Genomic DNA, 27,053 nt, shown 5'->3' with positions numbered 1-27,053 from the left:
AAAGTTTGTGACAACCAGCTAATGAATGTGCAAAACTGTGTGAGGTCACAGTGACCTTTTACCTTATCCCAAATCATTCACTCCTTCACTACTCCCTACTCCTACAGATGAGAACAGAATTATTAGCCTCAGCTGTGTATCCTTTTTTGTATGTAGTCTCACGCTTGCCTCCTGAGCAATCCCAGCACATTCTACTTTTGAGAATTTCTAAAGCGTCTACTGGCATGAACCTTGGTCTTCAATTCACCCCACAGATTTTCATTTGGATTCAAGTCAGGGCTTTGTGCAGGCCAGCCAGTAATGTTCACTTTGGTCTTCTAGAGGTAGCTCCTGTCCAGGAGCGACATATTTTTTGTTGGTTGTTGTCAAGCACACAACATAAGTCGCTCACAGCAACGACCCAATTTTGGTGCTGACTGCTTGGTTTCTGTGACCAAAGAGATCTAGTTTCGTGTCATCTGTCCAGAGGACGCGTTCCAGTAAGCATAATCTTTCTCCAGGTTGTCCTTTGCGTACTTCACTCTGGCTTGTAGAATCAGAATCAGAATCAGAATACTTTATTAATCCCGAAGGAGGAGGAGGAGGTAGGTGTCTCTTCTGCAGAAATTGAGGTTTTCCTGGTCTCCTACCTCAGAGACCCTTCCTGTGCAGCATTTTATTGTCTTCTTTGAGACTATAATTCCCGACTTGGCTAAGTAATTCATTCTTGTGTTGGCAGTTGTTTAGACACATCTCTCATCAGTTTTTGAAATCTTTGGCGTCCTACCTCTGCCAGGCTTGTTCTGCACTATGTGGCTCTCTTGATGATATGTCTCACTCCAGTTCTTGACACTTAGAAGCACTGTGATAACTCTGTATATCCATCTCCTGCTTTGTGAGTATCAACAATTTGTTTTCTCAAATCTAAACTGATTTCTTTAGTTTTTGCCTTGATGTCTTCTAGAGTGACAGCTCGAACCTTTGCTGAAGTTTTTATACTGTATGCTAATTGGAAGATAATCCTCAGTTTTATCTTAATTTTACAGTATGTTATCTTTGCACATCAGTGGTTTGTGCTATGGCTCAATAAAAAGCTCAGTTTTTCAGGGGGCTAATAATACTGACCACACCATACAGTCCATTATATAAAAAGTGATATTCTGAAGAAATTCTCTGTTGTATTGTATAATAGTTGTTGTCCAGAAGGCTACTTGCTGTTAAAGGTAGCAGTAGCCATCTTATTGCTACTTCCTGTTTTCTTATTCGTGTATTTTATGAAAGCCATTTAATCCATTCAGGTAAACAAAGTCGGGGGAGTAAAATAAGTAAATATCATCATTTCAATTATTATTCTGAGCTGATCAATAAACATAAGAATCTGGCAGAGTCCTCAGTGCTCTCTGCTCTGCCAGGTGATTTTAAGTGCCAAGCAAGGAGCTATTTAAAAAGTCAACGCTCACTTTGTCTTTCGGTTTTAATTTCTCCTCTACATCGCCTTCAATTTCCATCAATCCTACTCTTGTTTCCATGCTTTTTTTCCCTCACATATACATGCCCTTAATAGCATCATATCACTAAAATTTACATACCCAAGGATTGTGTCATTTTAATTGCGGTATTTATAAGCTTTACATCACTTTTTTCCCCTGCTCCTTCAAATCTGATTCCACAGCTACAGATAACTTCATCAGCTTGCTACATTGAAGATCGAGTCCAAAAGCAACAATAACAATGTATTTGGATTTGGTATGACTTGCTTTAAAGCACACATTTGAAAAAATCAAATAAAGCCAGAATAAGGGAGTGTGAAAGGGACCGTGAAATAAAAGTAGAACAGGCCTACAGCAAGAAATACCTCGCAGATCACACTTCCACCTTCTAACCTCAACCCAAGCAGCTTGTGAAGTAAATCTCATCAATGAAGTGAACAGAGGATGCACCGCATTCATCAGTTTGGAAATTAGTTTAGCTCACACTCATTTCATTATCTCCAAAAAGTCAGCTCCCTAAAGGGCACTAGTACCAACCCACTGGTTGACACAGAAAGAGAGCCACAGCAGGCAGAGCCACCACCAGCACCACCACCAGAAATAGAATTCATCACAGGAACAACTCTCATCAGAGCCACATGATTAAAAATTATGTGAAGGAAATGAATCAGGAGTTGTGTAATGGGGAGAGCATCTGAAGAGGTGACAAGGGGAAGCTAAGCTGAGTGAGAAATGCATGTCAGCAGCTCAGACGGTGCATTTTAATGCTGACTCAAGTAATAACTGGACATCAAATTCAGGCGAAATGTTCTCCACTGGCATACAGAGAGACAGGATCACAGCCCCAGCCCCTGTGTCATTTACCTATGGTGTAGCCTCTCTTCAGCTCGCCACACCGGGGGCTGCGGCGCTGGGAATTGGTGGTGTTGTTTTCCTGCACCGCGAGGACGGTGGTTGTCTTGGCAACAGATGGCGCAGCCTTGTTGAGGGGCGAGGCGGGCACCAGTGTCGGGGAGAAACCTTGACTGGCAATATCCACCGACTGAGACTTCTTCTTCAGTCTGCAGAAGGGCAAACAAGGAGAGGAACGTGTTATTGCTATATTCACATGGTGTATGGATGAAAAGGCAGGGAGTGGACAGAGAAAAGATGAGTGACCTTCATCGTTCCAAGGGCGAGGGGATCAAAGCACATTTAAATCTAAGGCGGTTAGCTGTCACTGCGCTGTGTCACAGAAATGTAATTGTGCAAGGCAATTTTGCAGCAGCAAGGAAGTTGGTTGAAAGAATCAATAGGCTAATTGCAATCTTGTTAAGGGTGAATTTATTAGCATTGCTCTGCTTGCCCAGTGTAGAGCTGTCTCTACTGTAAAAAGGGATTAAATGGTGGGATATTGGAGGAGAACAGTGGGAGTCCTGAGCTCAGGAAACAGCGAGTAACAAGCTGCAAAAGAAAAAAATCAAGTAGAGGGTATAAGAATTTACGGAGGTGGAAATGCTTTTATTTCATCTAGAATATACTAAATCCTTTTTCATCCTTTTTCATATACTAAATCCTTTTGCATCTGTTTAACCAAAACACCCCTGGACCATTCACAAGTGGCCCAGAATTCTGCTGCAAAGATTTAACATTAAACAGCTCTAATGTAGCTCCATTTCACTGGCCCATCATCAACTTTAGATTTCATAATTAATTTTTAGAGAGCTGCTTAGTCTGGTGGCATACATGACATCTTACATTTAACTAGTTCTTAAAAGCCCTGTAACGAGGGCTTAAAGCTCTAGCACATGTGTCTTGGAAGCCACGGTTCACAAACTCAGATGTGCTTTCGCTTTTGACTTGTGGTTGGGATCATGATTCAGCAGAATTAAACACCAAATCAATTTAGTGAATCTGTTTAACTGGGCAAAACAAATCTGTAAGAAACCACTGCCTGTAATCCCAGTTTACTTATAGCTTTGACTAACTGGGCCTGCTTGGGCACAAATCTTCATCATCACCCTGAAGTTGTTCTTTTTGATGAACCACTTACTGTGTCCATCCTCACTGGCACCTACATGAATAAATGGATGTATGTGACTGGTTATTTTTTATACTCGACACCTCCATATTTACACTGTTGTCTGTCACATCAATTCAAGTCATGTAGCGCATTTGCATTTTGTAAAGTAGTTTTTCCTCCATTACCACACTGAATTCAAATGGCTAAACAATTAAACAGAAGCTACAGTGCACGTAAGTACATGTAAAACTCTCTTTTCCAGTAAAAAGCTTACAAAAGTTGAATGCTTATGTAAAGGGCATCAAAAGGCATGCACTGGCTGAGGTAGGTCAAATATAATCTGCCTACAACAACAACAAGTCAAAGCCTATTAAAAGGCTGATGAGATCCCAGGTTTGGGTTTTACATTTATAAATGAGTTAACTGGGCTAATCTGAACAGGTAATCCCACAACACTCAGCAGTAGGTTTATCCACTTACATATGGTCGCAAAGCCACACGTGTAAACACACAGAATAAATCACACTGACACACTCATACAAATGCATCTAAAGTGGTAGTAAAAAAAATACAAATAATAAAAATTAAATTCTTGGGTGTTCCAGCAAAAACTTTGTCAATCAAAAAATGGCTCCTAAAACACTTTCTCCTATACACTGAAAAAGTCCTGAAACAGCAATACAAGATTCCCAGTGCTGCGCTCCCTCGCACACACTTCGCACTTTCAATCATTCCAGCAAAACTGCTGAAGCGAACAGAATCTTTCTGGCCATTTCACCCAAGTGCCCATCCCCACATGGACCAAAGCAACACACATGACCATAGTGTCTAAATCGCTAATGAAAATGCATAATCTCTATGGAAATGTCCTTCACTGTGTGCTCTTTTTAAAATCAAACAAACTGAAGCAGTCAAGAGAAGGTGCCAAACGAAGCAGGTTGAGCTGCAAAAATTATATAGAGGTTTTCCTTCAGTCAATTCAGTGAAAACACACAGTCGGTATATTTCTACAAATATAGCAACTAAAAATTGACCCCATCTCTGTACCTTTTATATTTGCATGTACATATATTCTCCATCACATTCTGTCTTGTCTTTCCATTAATGCATGCAGTGGAGGTTTTGACAGAGCTGACAAAGGCTGACACAAAGTTAGCTGAATGTGCTAGATTGTACTTGTTTTGAGGACACAGACATGCTGCTGCTGTTAATGGCAGGACTAGAGAGAGAAAAGACACAGACAGACAGACGGAGAAAGAGAGTGAGAGTGTCAAGCTATGTGAAGTCTATCTGCTTTCCCTTAGGAGTTAGTACTAATTACTGTCTCGTCAGTAGAACAGAAGCCCTTCTTCTAGCTCTGTTTCACTAAGCTACAAGGCCAAACGGTATCAAAACGCGTGTGTGTCAGAGTTCAAGAACAGAATCGATGTGTCTAAGAAAGCAAGATGGAAACAGAAGCAAAGAGGTAAAGAGATGTGAAAAATAACGTATTCGTGCCTTTGTGTGTGTTTACATTTTCATTCTTTTTATAATATGGAGGCAAAAGTCAACTCAGTGGCAATATTTTTATGAACTTATTCTTCATTTTCAAGTCTTTTTAAAAGAAAAATCATCAACAGTAAGTTTAAAAGAAGAATGAGACAGTAAAACACACAAAGCACAACAAAGAAACAAATTAACATTTGTAAAGACAAAATATTAATGTGGAAAGGCACACCCATCACCTGTCACCTCCAGCTAGCATGGCAAAACAAATATGCACGTCTCAAAGGGGACCTCTTTTTCATATTTTCTTTACCAGAGGCAGGCAATCAAATGGAAGCTGCCACAGAAAATGAAGGGACCTCAAAGGCTTGTTTTTTGGACATTGAATGAACCAAGGAGATTTATCAAGGCAGAGTACAGCATAAGTAAGAATTATTATTTTGTTCTTTCATTTATTCAACCCTAGTGTAATAATCCACACAATAAAATATGGAACTGGAAACGAGCACAACAGGTCCCCTTTAAAGAGTTTAAAATGTACTTTGCCAGGGCTAATTACATTAACTGTTCCCGTACTGCACATGTTTGACTGTTTTTCAGTCTAAGCAGTTTCAAGTCTGTGTTGTAAAGCCAAGTCAAGGCAAATAGCTAAGGAACTAGAGAGTACCCATCAACTGCCCTTTAAATATGTGCTGTTAAGTTAAACCCTTTAATTAGGATGAATACTGAAAAATGTGGGGAAAAAATCATAACATGTACTTCAACTCAGCATTAGCCATTATTAGCTTAGCACTCAAGTCTCTGACTGCACTGTCAAAGACAAAGGTATGTTTTTGGGTAATGCAGGTTTTAAAAAGAAAGAAGGATAAATGGAAGTTGTACAGGCATAATGATGTACTAAAATAATAATAATAATAATAATAATAATAACCATAAAATGTATAAATAATATTCTATTTAAGGCCTCAGTGCAGCACTGTTTACAACTCTTTATGGCTACGTTCACACTGCAGGTCCTAATGCTCAATTCTGATTTTTTGATCAAATTCGATTTTTTTGTCTGCGTGTTCACACTACAAATTAAATGTGACAGCAAACGCGCTCTAGTGTGAACGCTCAAAGCGGCCCGCATGCGCAAAAGAAGACTTCACACACAACGCGCTCTGTTTAGACCCAGAGCAAACAGTATTTTTCCCTATTTTCCCTATTTTTGCTTTAAGTTATTTTGTTATTTACATAATAATGTAAATAACCTAATAATGATCTTTATTGCTGTTTTAGAGAGGAGCGGTGCTTCAAAGGATAGTTGCAGATTCCTGTCAGAATCTGCCGATTATACAGTACAAATAAAATGTTCACGTTTCTCCAACGTTGTCTTCCCAACAGTTTCCCGGATGGCCATTCTCGGGGGCTTCTCTGGCACTGATAATTGGCTTCTGTCTTGTGTCGGTGACGTAAAAGACGGATTTAATACGACATGACCATTCACACAGCAGTCGCTTTCTGAAACATCGGATATGTATCGGATTCAGTACCACATACAAAAGTGACCCAGATCGGATTTGAAAATATCGGATTTGTGCCGTTCACACTGTCATACCATGATCGGATATGGGTCGCATAGGGTCAAAAAAATCTGATTTGATGCGCTTCCGCCTGCAGTGTGAACGTAGCCTATGACCAATTACATGCTAGCAAATGTCAACAACCTCTTAAAACCATTCACTGAGTGGTTGTGGAATACACTTTTCCCTAGTGATTGGTATTTGCTAATCAGTCTCTCGGCCTGCATGAATGGGACTTGAGCAATCGATTTCACCGCAGCTGCAACCTCCAGCAATCACTAACAATCTTCCACGGAGTAAATATTTTTCCTGCACAACCAGTGGTTTCCAGATGGTTGCTAACTGGTCCTTAGGCCTGTGTGACTTAGGCCTAGCTTCTTTATGATTTTTTTTAATATAGTTTTTGTTATTCCTGGAATAGACCGGACCAGTTTCCATACTGCAAGTCTCAAACCATACAATATAAACCTCTGTGTCTCTCTCAATGGCAATGCTTTACAGTGGTAGCGCAATTAAACTGGCAACCATCCCTGCAACCTGACATCAGATTTAACAACCCCGACATGTCTGAAACATTCCACCTTAATCTCTATGCTTTTAAGATTTTCTTTCTTTCTTTTTTTACTTTGTGTCCAATAATGCTTGTTTAATTTTGTTTTCTTGCTGCAGTAGTTTTACTATAGTGTCAGCATTTTCTACTGCATTCAGACTGTTGACATTTCCCACTGCCACAGGCTATGTAGTCAGGTAACAATGTCTGGCAAGGATCACCTGCGTTGCATTCACACATGAATTTCTCAACGATATATATATATATATGGAAAAAGAAAGTTTGCCACGTTTGTCCTTTTCATTTCGGCCCCAAAGCCTTATTATAAAGTTGTGCTGAGAGCTAATCTGAGGTCCACAGAGTCTTTTCTAATGAGCATCCTAGCTCAGCTTACAGGTTCAGGACCCAGGTGGGTAGTAGCCTGAGAAGTGAGATGCTGTGTACCATCATCAGCTGCACTCTTCAGCAGCTTCTGTTTCCCACTGTGACTAACGGAGGAGCAAATGGCTGTAATCCCTTATACAGCCTAAGAATGGAACTTAAACCGCAGATTTTAAGTCAAAAGTAATGGTAACTTATCTAAAATATGCACATTCAAATCTATAGCACAGAAGAGAGAAAAAAATCTGAATCAAACAAGAGGGGACTGCACAAGCTAAACTGTTCACACTTGCATAGTCATTCTGAGCTATTTGGAGTGTGGCTGTCGTGGATGATTCAAAGCACTCCCAACACAACAAATTTACAACACCAGATTTAATGTGTGGTGGATGTAGTGGACTGGTTTGCTTTGTCTCAGGCTGAAAGTGTGTGCTGTTAGAACGAGACAAGAAGCATGCCGAAGGTCAACAGCCAGCCTGCCAGATGGAGTAGCAGTTAATGATGTAATGGACACCCTTGCGTCACCAGTAGCTACTGTTTCCCAACCACATGGCTGCTTCATGTTTGGAACTTTCACAACTGATAACACCACAACTGTGAAACCCATAAAGAAGCCCTAGTGGGAGCTTGCAGCAAGTATAAGAGGCTTTTCCTCTCACACCAGTGAGGAACTATAGAGCACCACAGAGGAATGGGAGACACATGTCGACAAAGCCAGCGGCTCGGACTGATTCCTATCTGCGAGCAAATGCTCACTCGATGATGAACAGAGGGAGGGTAAAAAAAATGAAAGAAAACAGACGCACGGGCATTTTGATTTCTTCCTCACTTTCGTGATCTGACCTGGACCAGGAGGCAGTGGTACATTCGCAGCGCTGCCGAACTGGCATCAGTAAGATTATCCAACTCCACAGGGATCCACGTGACTTGGCAAAAGGAAGCATAAACAACAGGAAATTTGGGGCTAAGTCAAAACACGCTTATCGCTCCCCTACTAAGAAGGATTAGACCTTGAAAAAAGGGGGATGCGTTTGCAGTGCCTTCCAGTGCTCCTCTTTGCTTTGCTTCCAGTTCCCTGTCATGAACAAAAAAGGAGTTAAAAAATGTTTCATATTTTTTTATTTATAGCAGAACTGATAGTAATACTAATACTGCAAATGGTTAACTATAGTGTGTCCTTAATAAGCTGTTAAAAGGCACTCAAGGTAAGGAGATTGGATTATCTCTCCACCTTCCTTCACAACTAAGTGAACAGCATTTTCCAGGTTGCGCTAGGCTGTTTTTAGTGAAAAGCTTTGATAAACCCACGCAATGCGACAAATAGCACAAAGGCCGCTAGCGTAGTGGAGGTTTTAATGCTTTTTTATAACTATATATTATACACGTTGTTTTAGGGCCCTGCTCGTACAGGACTGCTTTCATGTTCTTCCCATATTATGTTTCATTGTGACGTTGCTCTCTTGAGCTCATGTAGTTACAGAGCCACAACGTCTGTGCAGGGAGGAGCTCGGGCTCGATGGAGGAACAACAAAAGGGTCTTGCTTTTAGAGGGTAAGCACTAGAAATCAGGTTGGAGGACTTGTTGCAGTTTTAATTGAAACATTTCAGGCCAAACCACAAGTAGGTGTGACATCTGATGAATCCTAAAAACTAATAAGGCACTGAGTTATTTTGATCACATGAACAACTTCATTAACATACGGCCAGGCAAGGGAATATCTTCTACTTCTTAAGTATCTCTTTATCAACATCCTCTCATCTTCATACCATGCAGCACTCACATCAGATTGTTTGATTTGAAATGGATAGCAGTTGTGACAAAAACAACTTGACAACTGAAGGGTTAGCTAAAGCCTAACAAGAACGAGTCAGTTGGCATCGATGCTGTGCTTCGACACACACAGAAAGAAAGAGAGAGAGAAAGAGCAACAACAACCTGTGGCCATGCATGTTAAATGAGCCTCTTTTTTACATCTCGAAGCAAAATGAAATATGGCTCAGACCCCGCCGTCCTCTGCTCTGCGGTTAGACACCTCCACATAATGATCTATGGAGCTCTACGCCACATTACGCTCATCTTCCCTTCCTAAATGCCAAAGCACCAATTCCGTGTCAAAGGTTCATGTGACGATTTTGACCAATGAGGCTTTAAACTCTCCCTCTGTAACTAAGCGGCGAGAACAAAAGCTAAAGGCCAGCCGTGACGCAGGCAAAAAGTTAAACAACAGAAAAGTCAGCAACATTATTAAATCCTGTGTCAGGTCGGCTGTGACGGTGTTTGCTACAGAGCATTTGTCATCTGGAGCCGGGAAGCATCTATAAAATGCCACTTTTCAGCCAGACATGAACAATGCAATCAAGAAGTGAAGCTACAATTCAATCTCTTTTATTAGTTATGGAAGACATTAAAGAGCTTTCCAACACATGATTCGTTGTTCCTGACACATCTGATGCTCAGCAATTCCTTGTCCCCCCCCCTCCCCCCTCCCATTATTTAATTCTTTAAGACCCCTGACATTCTTTTGGCCTTCTTATGTCTCGCTTTGCGGTTTGTCACTGGCAAAGGAAAACAGGCCAACATCAGCATGAGCAGGTGGATGGAAGAAAGAAAAAGTGCCTCGGTGTGTGACTTTCTTTCTCAAGTGTTTCGCTATAATAAGGAAATGAGATGTGCTATAAGAAAAAAACCAAGATAGAGATAACGCCCACAACCACAAGAAAAACTACACAGACGGTGATAGCTCTGCCCAGACTCATTGATAATAAAGGCAGTGAAAGTCGGGTATAGAAGTACTTTGCACTGTTATCTTGAAATACACTTTACAACTTTTTTAAGGCAGCTGCCATTGCTGCTGTGAAATCAACTACGTTCTAAAAGTTAAAGTTCTTATATGATATAAATCCTTAAGCTAACAAAATGTAAGTAAAGCTACTTTTTATTCTGTGTCCTATCTACAAAATGTTCACATTTTAAATGAAAAGCCTGCCACAAATATCTCAGTTTGTTAGGAAGGAGTTTACAGTGCATGGGATTTTTTTTGAACCGAGCTACCAAATTGGGTATTGTGAATCATGTAACTCTACTCATATTAGTATTATCTGGGAAACTTCTGGTATCATACCCTGTTTTAAACTGCTTTATAAAAAAGCTTAAACATTGGTAGCCTTTGCTCAACTTGAAAAAATATTCTAGTTATATATAAATGTTTTGGCAGAATCAGTACTTTTACTTTTCTTTTGCTTAATCCATCCATCTATCCTTATCTCATTCAAGGTGGCCAGTCTTTCACACAGCTAACTTACAGACAGACAAAAACTCACACACACTCAACTCACACTACAACCAATTTAGAATCGCCAATTAACCTAACCAACATGTCTTTAAAGTGTGGGAGGAAGCTGGAGTACCCGGAGAAAACCCACACAGGCAAATGGAGAACGAGCAAACCCCACAGGAAAAGGCCTCCAGCTGCACAGTACAGAAAGTCTACCTGCACCTGTGTTTTCAGTTTAAAATTCAGCACCCATGGCTGTGGGTTAAAAAAAAAATCCTCCAGACACCAGTTTGCCCTCCTTAATCAAGCCTTAACTGATTGCGCAGCATTACACTCTAAAATAATACCGGACAAAGACACTAGCATACATAATGCTTCACTAACCAACCATCCCTGGAGATGTGTCTAATGATTTTTCCATCACTTAGCAGCTGCATCTGCCAGCAATGTTGAACAGCTCCATTCTGATCAAAAACAGTCCATAAATCAACAGTTCGGCTGGTGAACACACAGCTGGGGGGCATGCAGCTATTCACTCTCTAAAATGTATCAATATCCCACAGAAACGCCCCTCAGCCACAGCCTTTCACTTGACTAACAGAAGAATTATCTTAGCTGACACAAGGCAGGGAGGGAAAAGAGGAAGATGGAAAAGCAAAAATCGCTGCTTTATTATGTGTCTGTCTCTGACTCGGGGGCATGTTTTTCTCTCATACTTTTCTTTTCTACCTCCGTATCACTCAGACAGCAAACACAGACACATACAGGGAAAAAAGAGAGAGTGCACACGTGCTCTTTATCCCCATCTTGGAGACAAACACAACCCTTCAGACTCTGCCGCTCGATCACACACAGCTTTCGGTGTTTGACTCGGTGTGTATCCGTGGGGCCCAGGGACCGTTACTGCTGCCACTGCAGTCTTCCACTGTCCTCCTCTTTCACCTCCTCCGCCGCCTCCTCCTCGTTGCTAGCCTCAGCCTCGCTCCTGCACTCTCATTTGCTGAGCGCCGGTGACAGGCAGCAACACAATTGGTCAGCGACGGTACTGGATACAACGTCATGCCACTGTGGCTTGTGGTGGTGCAGAAATCAGAGACGTGTTCTGAGTTATTGGCAGTTTTTCAGCAGTGTGTGGAGTATCATATTAGATCATTACGTCTGGGAGAAGCTGGAGGGGCAGGACAGACAGCGGAGATGAAAAGGAACGTTTTAATTATCACCGTTATTGGCTTCCCACATAGCATCTAATTTGTTTGAAAGAATAATGTGCAAATATATCCCAGAGCAACAATAATGCATTTGTGCAAAAAAGTAACATGGAGCAGAAGCACCAACTGCTACAAATAATGGAAAATATGACTATACTGGCTGGTTTGTTACTATAGTTTTGATGTAGCACAGGCAGAATGTTCCTCCTATGATTTTTGATTTCTTTGGATTAGCCTGTGTTTTCTATCTCTGTCCTCTTCCTTAGTGCTGATTGTTTGGTGGCCCACCTCCATGCATTTAAAGCCAGAGGGGGGCCAAGTGGAGAGATCTCCTCCACCAGACCGTTGACTCGGGCTGTTGTCTTTAGTTTTATTGTTTAGTTATTAGCTGAATTCACTAGTTTACTTTCTTGGTGTAAGGTTAGGAGGAGCCTGAACCTAATTTTTCAAACCTAATTGCTTTTTGCTTATTGTGGATCCCATCACCTATATTTGTGCACAGTTTTCTCATAATTGTTGCATTATTCGGCATTCTTTAAACCATAGCAACTTTGTGGCATGCTATGTGTTGGGTTCCTGAGTTTGGTGACCACAATACACTGAACAGGAATGGAGACAATGTAAGAGAGATGCACTCGTGCTGTGTAAGATTTTAGAAAATACACCTCATTTTGAGAGTTGAAAGATCAAATTGGATGAGACTTTCCAAGTAAAGACCTAATTTTGTATAAGCTCTTTTTAAATGCATTCAGACTGAGTGTAAATTTTAGATTGAATAGGATTTAAGTCAGTAGAGAGACACGGTGAATTATTTTTACAGCATACATGTTTACTGACTTTAAAAAACAAGAACTCTCAAATTTAAGTCAATCTTGAAGTTGGTGTAAGGCAGAGGTCCCCAACCCCCGGGCCACGGACCGACTTGTTTGGTACCGGGCCGCGAGAGTTGAGGTTCGCGTGTGAAATGTATCGTTTTCAGGGTTTTTATCGTTAACTCTGTTTCCCTGGGTCTTTTCCCGTGTTGTAGTTGTGTGTCTTATTTTGAAAGAAATATTTACACGTTACCATAGCGATCAGAGAGCATTAAAGGGGCAGAGAGGAGGATGTTACTCTCAATATTGTTGGCGCATTTCAGGAGGACGCTGGTAATAAAGTTACACAATTACACAGTGAATTCGTGTTTATTATTATATTTACAAAATACCACAGTTTTTGTCTTGGTCGTATCATTTTATTTTGGTGTATTTATCTGCGACACCTTAAAGGCCAGTCTGCGAAAATATTGTCTAACATTAAACCAGTCTGCGGCGCAAAAAAGGTTGGGGACCGCTGGTGTAAGGCGATGCAAAATTGGCATACTGTCTACAGTGATGCTGGTGTTTCAACAGTTTCCAGTTCATGGCAAGCTGAGGCGGGGGTGGTTCCTGCCTCATTCCTTAACATCCAAACTAATTTCCTGTCATCTGAGGGTGACATTTTGGGTCATCTGCAACATTTAGGCAAAGGGGTGACACATCCAAATAACTTGCAATTACGTACAGCTATTTGAACTGATAGTGTTGGACCTGGAACGGACCTCAACTCTATTGTAGAATTTTGGGCTATGCTTAAAAGCTGGGTCTGTACCAGGAAACCCAATTTAAATGAACTCCACAAATTCTGCCAAAAAGAGTTGTCAAATATCCAACCAGAATTAAACCAGAAGGCTGTTGATGGCTATCAAAAGCACGTGATAAAGATGCTACTTGCTAACTGATATTTTACCAAAAACTAATGGAGAATATGTATTTTTACATATATTGTATTGTAACTTTGAGCCTCTTTGTTTCATTTTTATCCTGTCAATTAAAGAAAATCCAAAATAAATTCAAACTCGGTCCTTGTTAGATCAAGTTATCATCGAAAAGTCATTCCATAAAAAGTCAACCAAACCTAAAATAAAGTTTCCACCTGACATTCTAAGAATCTGCAAAGAAAAAAGTGAGGTCATTTTGAATTTCAGGAGAAAAAAAAGGTGGGACAGAGCTATGTTTACCACTGTGTAGCATCCCCTCTTATTTTAACAGACTGGCTGCTGGACTTTCAAAAGGGGATTCAAGTTGTTAAACAGTCCTGGCTTTTCTCTGCTGTAGTTTTGCTGAAAGCTCTAGATTACAGGCGTTTGTAGCTGAACGGATCACATGGGTGTGGACTAAGCTGCTATTTTCAGGGTGTCACATGAGCTTGTTTTCCTTCCTGCTTTATTGTATGTGAAAAAGTTGTCACTCTTGGTACAAGAACATGACACTCTTCTGTCCTTGTTATTAATTTAAATGATTTAACACAACTGTTAGATTTTAATTGTCCACAAGAAGTTTGATGCATGGAGTCAGGACATCTTTACCTAGCTACACCTAACTGAGCATTAAATAGCTTTAAAGTAAAAACTGCAACGTGTAATTTTTCTAATGCTAGCAAAAGCCTGGAGAGCTTTTAGTTTTATTCATCAGTTCAGAATTTTCTCTTTAGTGTCGAATCTGCTCTTATTTGTTGTTACTAATTAGTCTGGTTGCTATCAGAAAAGCTTCAGGAGCGGAGTGGGCAGAGGGTTTGGTGATATAAGGTGGTCTAGTGGGAGGGGAGTAGTTCAAAAGTAAAAAAAAATAAGACAAAATATTTTTTCCTTCTTTCTTTTCTCCTTTGTTTGGGTCTGAGAGAGAGATAAACAAAGCTGCCGGTGATACAAACATCCCATCTGACACAGAGCAGAGGCTGCTGTGAAACCATGCTCATTTGTTGAAGCGCAACCCTTTGATTGGCTGCCTGCTCTAATTAGAACAAAAAACATATGCTAGACTCCGACCGTCTCATTAACACCATGTCCTTGAAACAACACCGAGCGGCCCTGCTGTCTGACTGTGGACAGATTCGAGCTCTACGCATGAAGGGCGCTACATGTTATAACTGGTATAAGTGGCCTTGAAAGGCCTAAGCCTTTCTTTTCCTATGGTGAGCATGAGGATGCCCACTTCTGTGGCACTACCGTCACATGCTGGCCCAAAATTATTTGGACTTGGGTTTTCATATGAGCAAATATTAGTGCTTATCCTTGCTTAATTGCATTTGAGATGCTTGTGTGAAGCGTTTGAGCGGGGTTTTAGGAAGACCTTTAGTTAGAGAGAATATTATAGGTACTTTTGGCTGCTCCCTTTTCCCCCCCAAGGGGTCACCACAGTGGGTGAGTGGATCCACATATTTGATTTTCGCCCAGTTACTTCCCTGCCAAGCTTGGGAATGGCACTAGAAGTACATTTGCTTGCGACCCCCAAAGCTGGCCTTCTCTTTCACATGTCAGACAAACATGATGCACATACATAAGATCGAATACGAGCTTGTTCCACTGTGGGCTTATAGAACCGGGATGTCAAACTCATTTTACATGGTGGAAATTTCCCCTCCTGTCAGTGTAAAGATGTTTAACTACACATTCAATCTCCAACATATGTAATATAAGATAAAGAAGTGCAATTTTAACAGTACATCTTGGTGTTTCTACATGATATAGAAATCCTGCTAGAGTAAATGAACAACATTTGTCAACATGGCTCTTTGTATTAAACTGAAAAGAAAGAAATGCGTAAAATGACAGAAAAAAAACTGTGTTGCTCATTGCCCACACTGTGCTATCATTATAAAACAAAAAGTTCCCTTTAATTTACAGAAAATGTCCTTTTTTATGGACATGCTGTAAAAAACAAAAACAACCTCAAACAACATTTCTAAAGTACATCGAGAAAGAACAGGAACTTTTCTGTCATTGAAATATTTATTACTTATTTACTTAGGTATGGCGTAAATGGCCATGGCAGAGGTTGTCTTTAGCAGGAAAAGCTGTGGAACTTATGAAAATACAGTTTATACAGGTTTATTCCTTTCTACAGTTTCCAGAACTATCCATCTTTGCTGAGCTGATTGGATCCGCATTAAAATTGTCCCTGTTCAAAGTTACAAGCTAACATTTTCAGACACAGAATTTGAACATCCACTAACTGAGCAACTAAAGATTACAGTGTTGAGAAAACTGAAAACACAAGCTTTAAAATTGGTTCAAATTAAAATTCTGTCAGGTCTGACAGGCGTCAGCAGCTGTGCTGCCACATTTTGATAGCAACTGTAAAGACAACGTGTTCTGAATTCCCTACAGTTCACACCTGTGATTGCCTTCATCTCCATAGCAACAGCATACAGAACGAAATATGATTTCTCTGAATTAAAACTGGTGACCACAACACAAAACACAGGCTTCTGTGTTCAGTAACATTGAAAAGATTGGCAGTCCTTCACGGTGCAGTTCTAATAAACCATGCTCCTGGAGGAGTGACAGGCTACATAAAGGTTATATTTTTTATTCTTGTTTTTGTATCTCAGTACAATCGTCTCCTCTGTGTATCTGTGCTAAATTCTATGAGTTGCAAGAAAAATCAACTTCATTGTATTTTCTCACTTGCACATCTGTTCATTGTTTAATGGCAAGCGCTGACTGGAGGCACCGTCATCTGTTAGCACTGGTGTCACTGGCACCAGCTGATCAGGTTACATGTCCTAGATAGTCCGAAGCTGGAGGCATATTTTGGTTTGAGGTCACTCTGGTCAAGCCTGACTTGCAAAGAACTGCAAATGTGTATACCTGGAAGGATAAATCTCCTCCTTCCAGTCTACAGTTTTATTTCTTGAATCAACTGTTCCTTTTCATCTTTTCCCACGCTCATCTTGTCAGTCATTATCCTCCCTCTTTCTGCCCTCTATACAGTTGGCAGTCTGGTCAGCTCAAGCTGGTCAACCTGATGTCGTTCTGTAGCAGGCGCCATTGGCAGAGCTTGGCACATTGTGCGGTCTGCTGAAATTCACCGAGCACACTCACATAAGTGGAAATGGGAAGGGCCTCTCATACTCACAAGTGCACACAAATCCACCAGCACACTTGACATAAAATACTGTTGGATAGGACAAATCCGGTCGACAAGTTAGGAAAACATCAGCGGCTTGGCAAGTGGTTAACCTTTCAATAAGTGCAGATATAGGGAGGATAAGAAGTGTCAGATCAGACCGAATCTAGAAGATAAGAGTGTGTGCCGTATCGCTCAGAGAACGAACAGCTCCTAAATGGAGAGTGACAGTTGAGATGGACATAGCAAATGAAGACAGAGCCTCAAGGATGTCTATGTGCAGCTGTCAATCACATCAGACTCTCACACCAAATCATTATTACACAGAAGCTATAAACTGGTGCTCTGACGTGAGATGTAAGTACAAAAAATACCTTCCAGTCAAAGTAAAACAACTTTCAGTAATGAGAGTCTTCACATTTATATAAATCTTCTGCACCTAATTATCTAATTTGCCACGATTGCATTTAATTGCTGTCTTATGTGAAATCTCCTTTAATCGGTAGTAAAGCACACACATCCAACAGACCCGCTTCTTGTTTTCTTCAACACGATGTGGAGTTACACAAGGACAGATAAACAGTTCATTTGGTGTGAAAAATGTTATCACTTATCTTTGCAGCAGTAAATTGTGGTCACATCTCATCCAAACATAAAAAAGCTCTTCCAGGCAATTTAGCAATAAACCTCACATTTGTGTGAACAGATAGCTTGAATGTGGGTGAACCAGCAAATCAGGTTTAAAATTTCAAAGTCAATCAAAGCACATGTAAGGTGGTGCTAAAAATAGGTTTCTCACTCTAATCTACATGGCAACTAGCCTAAACACAATGGAGGTATACTACAATGACTTTACCACTGAAAAGACACTGTTAATGACTGCATTACAATCTGCAGTAAAACGAAGGGCTTTATGCAACTGTTTTTTCCCTAGAGTGGTGCCAAGGACTTCTGGCATTACTGTGGCAATAATAGCAAATGTTAGTTAATAGTAGTAAATGTTACACAAGGACAAATAGGCTAATAATTATTCAGACATGTCCTAGAAATTAATCAGGATAAAAGATTAACTTCACAAAGCAAAAACAAAACAAAACAAAACAAAACAAAACAAATGTTAAAAATATTGCAGCTCATTTTATAATAATTAAATTTTTGTGTGCGTGCTAGCAAGCTAGCAAAACACACTAGTGTCCTTGCTATTACAAATTCAAACTGCATCTACACCACAGTAGTGTTTTTTATTCTCGTTGGAAGTATTGGCAAGTCAAAAGCCAAAAAATAACATGGTGCACAGTCTTATGTCAAAAAAAGAAAAAGAAATAAAGGCAAGATTTTAAAAAAAAGAACACCGTTGACATTGTGAGACAAAATCTCTGTTCCTTGTCTACGTGTAAAAGCTAAAACAGAGTTTTGTTTTTAAAAAACCTTCACCTGGGAAGGTGTTTTCCTAAAGCTTTGTTCTCGATGATCTAAAACTACATTTACATGTGGACGAAAACACAAAGAAAAGCGTGCCCCAAGCTAGCTTAGCTAGAAGGCTACTTTCTGCTACACCCTTTTTCAATATGGGTCACCACAGCATGTAGCACCACATGTTTGATCTGGGAGATTTTACATCATATACCCTTTCTGGCACAACTCCAAAGGTATTTTTGTCTCCCAGTGGGATGAAACCGGGGCTCTTTTCACAAATGCATAAACCACTAGACTATGGAAACACTGACTAGCTTAGCTTAGAAAATAACAAAAGACAAACAACTGTCCTGATTCTTTCTAAACTAAGATACCTCTAATTCTGGTTTAAGACTGCACTGTTCTTACAATGTCTAACAAGTTTGTTAACTTAGACTATTAGAGTCATAACTGCCACCAACTTGGTTTTAGACACAGTACAGACTACATCTCAATCATCAACCAATGATAGTTTGCTGGGCACTGTCCCTACCAGGATCCTGATGATCTTCACAAAAATCCCCCCAAAAAGAAATAGAAAATAATGGCTGTCTATGCTCCTCTTTGTCAGCATCACTGTCACATTGATTGTCGGAAATAGATACATCTTGGGGGGGGGGGGGGGGGGGGGGGGGGGGGGGGGAGAAGGTAAAACAAATGAGAACCTTTTTGCTAGGATGTTGCAAGCTGTCCAGTATGTGGCAGTGGTTGCCATCAGCAGGCAGGGCAACACTTTACATAGCGTGTTTCAATGCACTATGTCTGTGCTATTTTTACAACAATCCCATGCAATAAAGCTTACAATATAATACATCCTGTTCATGTACATATAAACAACAATACCTATTGTAAAAACAATTAGTCTTGGTTTTATGTGAGGACTTTATATTTACTATAATCAAGAATTTAAACCAAAAAAATGTATGTTTATGTTTGATTGCTAAAAAAATAAAATTACTAGAGCACATGACTAAATCTGAGTGACCAATAGTAACTTACAGTATTGTGCTAGGGTAGGACAAGTGAGAGAAGAGGCTTAATTCTCCCATCAGGCATCACTTAGTGAACAGCCTGCCTTACTGCTACAGCAGCCAACTAGCGCCACGCAGGCAGCTATACTTGACATTCCCAGCACAGCTCAAACGGGACATCTGTTAGCTTCATGCAGCAAGGCGTCCATGAAATACCTCCTTCATTTATAGGTATCATCGAAGAACTGCCCAGCTGCTTCGGTATTAATTAGCAGTGCAAACTGGTGAAACTCAATATAAAGTTAATATGCTGCGAGAAAGCAAATTTTGCAACACAGCTAATACAGTTAAGAGCAGACAGTGTGCTCATTCTGGGTAAATTATTTATCTAGTGAGAAAAATAAACATATGCAGATACAGGAAGATTATAAAGCTATAAATCTACCTCCTATACAGAGCCACTATTTGAATTCAGCAGCGTCGAGGCTGTAGACTACATCTGGTGCTCAAGAAGTTTGCGAGTAGATAATACTGACAGGTATATCCAGTTAAACACCCTTTAATCTATTCCTTCTGAGAAATGATGAAATTGCTCCCACAATTGCTCCCACTATCCTCCAGCGACCTTGCTGTCTCTCCTGTCGGTAAAAGGCAAAAGGTTTGCAATTGATGGGTGAACTTTAAACTGAAGACGTCATTCCATCAAAGACCACTGTCGCCACGGTGGACAGGCCTCTTGAGAAGACAGACAAATCATTCACATGAAAACGTTGCTATTTTAAAAAGGCACGATTGCTCAAAATGACAGTATTTGATGGAATGGCAGAAAGAAAAAGGTCTCGCTGAAGCAACCGCTCTCTCTCCTTTGTCCGCTAACGGCTTTCCACATCGCTTAACTGAAATCTCAAGCCAGAGTGAAAATAACAGAAATTTACCTTTACTGCGAACAAACATCGCTGCGACATCTATCCATTTATGAGACTCTTCAAAAACAAAGTACTGGCGACAAAAATGCATCTGAACATATCGACGAGCACAGATGCGCAACCACTTTGGTAGTAAAATGAAATGGAGCACAGATGAATGTACCGAAGGAAAATTCAAAACTGTTCTCACTTATTAAATTCCATCAGAAACACCTAAAAACTAGGATTTATCATCCCTAGTGCCTCACAAAATTCAGCTGTAGGGATTCATTATCTACTCGACTACCCTCACTAACACCGATCCATCAACCGAGTATCCATAACTACTGCGTGTTTTTATCCATTTTTAATGTGTCATTAAAAAAAACAAACAATGTAAATGTCACACAAAGCCTTTAATTAAAAGAAAAGAGGGTATTTTAGAGTAACTGGATAAGGAGAAAAGGTACAAGTAACTGTGATTAAAGATGAACAAACATCAGCTCAATATTCACAGTTGACAGAACAACCTTAACTTATCCCTCGGTCTGGAACTACACAACCTTCGTTAATCTTCATTAGCAGTGAAACTGTGTTCAGTGGTCATAAAACCGTTTAAAGGTAAATAAAGTGAAAACATACAGCACATTCTACAGCAGGGTCAAGAGATATAGAGATGAGGACAATATAATTACCCTCCCCTCAAGGTGGAAGGAATCATGAAACAGTCAGCAGCACAAGTGGATCTGGGTCATTGCTTTGTCTTCTAACACGACAACAAAACTGAAATAAATATCAGACTTCATTTGATAATGTATTTGTTATTTTGTTATTTCATCCATCTACTACTTGTTTCTCATACAGTACCAGGATTAGAATACGGATTAGGTCTATTTTGGAGAATGGGTCAAGGTTACCCATGCAGTTTATGGATTACGTCACCAGTTGGAGGTTTGCATTTAAATGTGTATGTGCAACAGGGGCCCTCTAGCTGCTGAGCCACCATTTCAGAGCTTATTGCCCCGCAAACACTGTCAAAAGGCACGGTGATGCACAACTCTGAGTCCCCCGTGACTCGAGTCTTTCTCATTCACTGGTCGCAGCAGGACTAAGTAAATGTGAAATGCTGCATCTGCAGCATGACTTCTGCCTTTTTAAAACCCCCACAAACATAAAGAAAGGAGTAAGCCTGCGGCCCGTCTTTGCTTTGTCCTTGTCACGTCCAGTCTCCCTGTTTCCTTCCCTTCCCTCTCCCCCGTACCCCATGCCACAATCATCGCCAAGGCAGCGCCACTCTGCCCCAGCAGGGTGTTTTAAGATGCGGGGAGCCGAGCACGATGCGATGGAGCAACAACTTTTCTCCGCTCTCTCAATTTTTTTCCTCACTCCTCCACCCCCAGAGCATCTTCTGCACCACTGCTCTGCCACCACTAATTCATCAGCGCAAATCTCCTGCAAACTTCCTATACAAACAAGTGCGTCTTTGGCTTCAGCTTCCCACAAAGGTCACACAAGCGCAGACCTCCCCAGAAACAACACATACCCTCCCCGAGTCGCTGTCCAACACGCTAGACGCTGCTGTATTGACATCTGCTCCATGATCTGTATAGAAACAGACAGGGTGTCTGTTTGTGTTTGACCTAATGGCTGTTGACGCGAGCGCTTGTTGCTTAATTCGACACCTTCCAAAAATGGAACTGCAGATGTGCACCAGCTTAATGATAAGTTACTAATATGTTTTTCCACTCTGCTGTTCACATCTGTTTTGTTTCGCTCAGAGTCGGTGAGGCCCCTGAGGGAAAGTGCCAGTTAACACCAAAGCTCTATCAGAAAGAACAAGGTAAACAAATCTCAGCCTCTGATGTACTCAGTTCATTTACATCACTAGCTTGTAAATGGAGAAGCCACTACTGTTTATTTGTATATTACAAAAAAAATAAATATATACCCAGAGGACATGAAGTATTGTGGACTTCACAAGATTTTTACCTGAGTTAGGTCTGTGGACCAAAACAAACAAGTTATGCAGACCACGCAGGTTTACATTCATCACACCTGTCGTAAAGGACTGGACATGCTGGTGTAGCATGTGACCTCCAACCGCTGACATTTCATCTCGCTTCTCAGATGACAAACACTCACTGTTCAGTTTACTAGATGCACCTGTTAAACTGCTCGTTAACACAAATATAAAACGAGCCAATCAAATAACAGAAACTTTATATATTTAGGCAAGTAGGACTGGTCAAGAGGACCTGCGAAAGTTCAAACCGAGCACCAGTATGGGGAAGAAAGGCGATTTAATCGTCTCTGAACGTGGAATAGCTGTTAGTACCACACGTGCTGGTCAGCGAGCAATTCTCTTAGTGAAAATGTCTTCCTGATGTCAGAGATCAGAGTGAAATGGCCAAACCGCTTCGAGCTAACAGGAAAGGAGCAATAAAAATAATGACAACCAAAGTATGAGGAACACACTGAACCTTGAAGCTTGAGCTACAGCAGCACTGATCTGGTGATGATCTGGTTACAAGGCACAAAGGCCAAACCAAAAAGGTATACAACATTTGTAGAGTGTGGAACAGATGTACAAACACATAAGATTTTTATTATTTTTATCATTTAGTGCTTAAAACTTCAGTTTTTGTGGCTTACATAACCATAACAGCTGGATATTTATCACAGCTTAATGTTTTCAGACACAGAGCTGACTACACACCAACACACACACACAAATACAAACACACGGAGCATGCTGTTCCACAAGAGGTCAATGTTAATCGCAGCTGACAGAGAACAATGCAGCTGTAACATGCATGACTTTCAAGGTGTGACTCCTTTGTACACGTACACAGAAAACATGTGACTCAGTTCTGGCTAATTCATGTACACTCAAAAAAATTAAATTGGGTGGTTGTTACATGCACAAGATCCAAACTTGTAATTTGAACTAAATAATTCCATGTTTCTATGGTGAACGTAATTAAATCATGTAGCATCTGCATGAAATTCAGCAACTTAATTTGTTCTTGTTGAGATGACATCATACAATCTAGTAAGAGTGGTTAGTTGCGTGGATCCAGCCACTCTTACTGAAGTGCAAATGGGTGTTTGTCTCTGTATGATAGACTAGCGACCTGTCCAGTCTGTACCCTGCTCCTGTTACTCTATCACTTCTGCAGCCCAGATAAAGATAAGAAGATGGGTGGATTGGAAGTTGCTGTAAATCTCTTGAATTTTTTTGTTGAACATTATGTAATATGAATACAACATGTACTACAGACATAAGTTACATTTCATTCATTCAACAAGATTATCATTGGTGTAACAAACAAATATTTTACTAGTTCATGTAACAAGACTGACTTTTGATGTGCCAAAGTGTTTAAACAATATAAGATGAATTTAAATAAATCTAATTAGACTAATGTGGTACAAACATGTTGATTGAACAAAAGTCAAATGAATTGAATGTTAATGTTAATATTATGTTAACCCTACACACATATATCATGTTGACACAACACAACCAAGATGGATTAATATAACATGATTTGTTTAGATGGAATATAAGTGGCAAGATAAAATTACGTTCATCCAATGAATTATTTTTTTGAGTGTATAATAATCCGCATCCAAAAATTCAGCTGAGAAAGTCTGTATTTTTTAGCTTCCAATCTGTAAAAGCAGCAATATATCCAAACACCACTGCATACAAATACTGATATATATATTTAACATATACTATGTGGGTGGTACGGTAGTGCAGTGGTTAGCACTGTCGCCTCTGGCAGGAGACTTTCCATGCAGAGTTTGCATGTCTCCAAATACATGCTCGTTGTGTCAGGTGGTGATTCTGCTGTGTGTATTTCTTCATCTGTTTTGGTCATTTTTATTACTTGATCCTTTGTTTGAGTCACTGAACGATTTCTTGTTTTTATGCTGCATATCAACATAAAGTTCTCTAATGTTAATCTATCTGAATAAATAAAGTTTATTAATTTACATGGTACATGACCCCAAAAAATACTATCAGGTGAAGCCTCATCCTCATCAACAACACTCTTCTGGAACAGAAGCAAACTTTCGGTCAAATGTCACAGAAGTAATGAGTGGGCTAATGTTGAGTGCATCTGCATGTAGCTATATATTCAACCACAGGAGTCGAGTCTTTCTCAGTTCCTCTCACAATCCATGTTCACCCTGCTGGACAGTGCGTTGAACTCTGCAGTTTTTCTCTTGGATGTGGCAGTGTACACCATGTTTCCCGCATCTTAATCTAAATCCGATACATTTAAAGCCTGCCAGAGTATACGAATTTATGTTGCTCTCAGCTAAAAAGCATAATTTATACTTGTACATTGTATTTCATATTTTCCAGTCCAAAGAAAGTGAGTGCACGAAAAAGAAAAGGTCTACAGTTTTGATTAGCATTAGCAGATTGCTGCAGAATTTCCACAACACTGATGGCCACGTGCCCTTTTCCTCTCAGAGCTGTGTATAGACAGCCTATGTGGGCCACCAGGTCCCGGCTTACAAATCCACTTTTTCTGACCAAAGTGGATTAAAGTTTCAGTGGTGAAGATTAGAAGCATGGCCTGGAGTGATCATTTCACTTGCTCTGCCAAGATCGGTGTTAACCAAGGTATCTGTGTGTATGTGCAGATTTTAACTTACTGGATTGAAGGTAGATGGAGAATTTGTCCTGAGTTAGGTTTGGATTTACACAATGCATTTCTGGGAAACATGACCGCTGGCTTCTCCACAGTAGAAGCCAGCTCCACAGTATGTGTGGTTCAGTGCACTTCAAACATCTAGGCTGTACCACGTGTCTTTAGCCATGTCGAAAGGCAGGTATTTATACACCAGTGACCCTTTAGGACCGCTCACAAGATTTCTCCAATCTGATTAAAATTCGGATTAGAACGTCACTGTTTACATGGACCCAAGTCCACAAGTGATGCGATCATGACGTACGTTTACATGCATTGAGCATTTGAACAGAAATCATTCTGACAGGCGCAGAATCGTCTAACTTCCCGGAAATACTGGAAGAAGTTGATTTCTAATCTAACAAATGCTGCTGGATTTCTCCTTTTGTCATCACTGTGCAACACGCCACAGATTACAGGTCTCTCCCTTCTCTTATATTTATGACTTCAAGTAAAAGTTTGTGTTGGATACAGAGCAGCTTTGTTTCACTCCTGCCACATCTACAACTAACTGCTGTAAAGGGGGTTGATGGATCATTTCACCCTGAACATCAGTAGAAGTGTTTACATGCACGCTCGGTATGATCCGACTGCAAGCAAAATTTAGAATTTTTCGATTGACGTGTTTGCTTGAACCATTTTTATTCCAATCGTCTTTTAATCTAGTTGCTCATGTCCATGTAAACATGGCTCCAGATAAATATGGTTATAGATAAATACGGATTGTCTTGTCACATGTCAGAGTCTGGCATATATCAGTCTGCTTGTGAACAAGTCTTCAACTGTGACTTTGGCAAAGGCAACAATGATTCATTCAGAGCATCTCAGAAACAGTAGGGCAGGGTTTAGGGGATTTACAGGAAGGTTTGAGTCACAGTGGCTCCAACATGCAAGGTGTGATGCCATATACCACAGGGGAGCAACAGGTCTTATAGAGTTCACACCCTGGTAAGTCTGAACTGCTGTGGCAGCATGAAAAAGACTAATGGCAAATTAGGCACAGGCTTGTTTTAACTATTCCAAATGCTACATGTGAAGGTAAGGTGAACATCTTTCCTCTATTGTACCTGCCTCTTAAATCTGTCTCAATGAATCTCAGTCTGATTAATTAAAAGTTACATTTTTGTAAAAAGTGTCTTTTCAAAGACATCCAAAGAGGTGCCAGCTGTGCGCATCAAAAATGTTCGAGGTAAGCGATTCCTGAATAAATATGTTTCTGATATATGAAGTATGCTTCTTCATTTCCTCCTCACTCCTGGTTAATTGTTCTCTGAAGTGGAATATTAAAGGAGAGTTACACACAGATGCAGCCTCAGCCTTTGAATGAAAGAGAGACCTGATTCAGGACCATCCCTCTAATGTTTGCTGAAGCCTCATCAGAAATGGTCTCAGTCGAAAGGTGTCCATCAAGACATTCATCAAGACATAAAAACTGGACCAAACAGGTCTTATGGAGTTATGAATCAACGTTAAAAATGTTTTGGTTCAAATCATTGTCAGTATATGGAAGAGTTCAGGAGAGATTAACAACAGTAACAGTGTCGGGAAGCGCCTACTGAGTAAAGCACAGTGGAGGCGCTGTCACGGTTCAGGACTGCTTTTCAGCCAGTGGTGTTGGAGGTCTTGACCAAATTTATGGAATTATAAACACAGAAAAGTAGAATCTGACTTTGATCTGTCAGATTGGCAACAGATTCATTTTTCAACATGACAATGATCCCAAACACACTGCTGGTGCAGTAAAAGCATACCATACCTGCATAGAAAAAAATAAAAAATAAAACACTATCTATGACTGATAGTGTATGAATAGAAAGTAATACAAAGAGAGGGAACATTATATTTCACTGGGATAAAAAATTCAAAAGGAGCCACTTTTATGCTTAAATCCTTACAAAATGCGAACCTGATTAGACATACAATGCATATAAAGGACTTGCTACAGTTACTGTGTATACACTCAAAAAAAAATACTGTCAAAATTATTGCTTCATGTTTTTTGACAGTAATTTGTTTTTACTGTTTCTCTAAGGATTAGTTTCACGTCTGATTTCATATATGTGCTGTGTATGTGGTTTACGCACTCTTTCCGTATCACTTTGCTTCCTTTATGAAAGAATAGATGTTCCAGACTCACTCTCTGTTCAAAGCAT

The 27,053-nt window shown here is 40.2% G+C and overlaps 1 protein-coding gene across 1 annotated transcript in view; it reads right to left on the bottom strand.

Moving 5' to 3' along the window:
• The window catches only part of LOC146508028 (oxidation resistance protein 1-like), a 102,088-nt gene that overhangs the window by 57,202 nt on the left and 17,833 nt on the right, over window positions 1–27,053 (bottom strand). The window contains exon 2 of the mRNA XM_085178528.1: window positions 2,334–2,530. Coding sequence (XP_085034654.1) covers window positions 2,334–2,530 — 197 coding nt within the window. The remainder of the gene's footprint in view (window positions 1–2,333; window positions 2,531–27,053) is intronic.

Source organism: Neolamprologus multifasciatus, chromosome 11 (assembly GCF_963576455.1).
Source record: "Neolamprologus multifasciatus chromosome 11, fNeoMul1.2, whole genome shotgun sequence".
Lineage (NCBI taxonomy): Eukaryota > Metazoa > Chordata > Actinopteri > Cichliformes > Cichlidae > Neolamprologus > Neolamprologus multifasciatus.
Note: the sequence above shows the minus strand (reverse complement) of the source record. Positions and strands in the feature narration are given on the sequence as shown.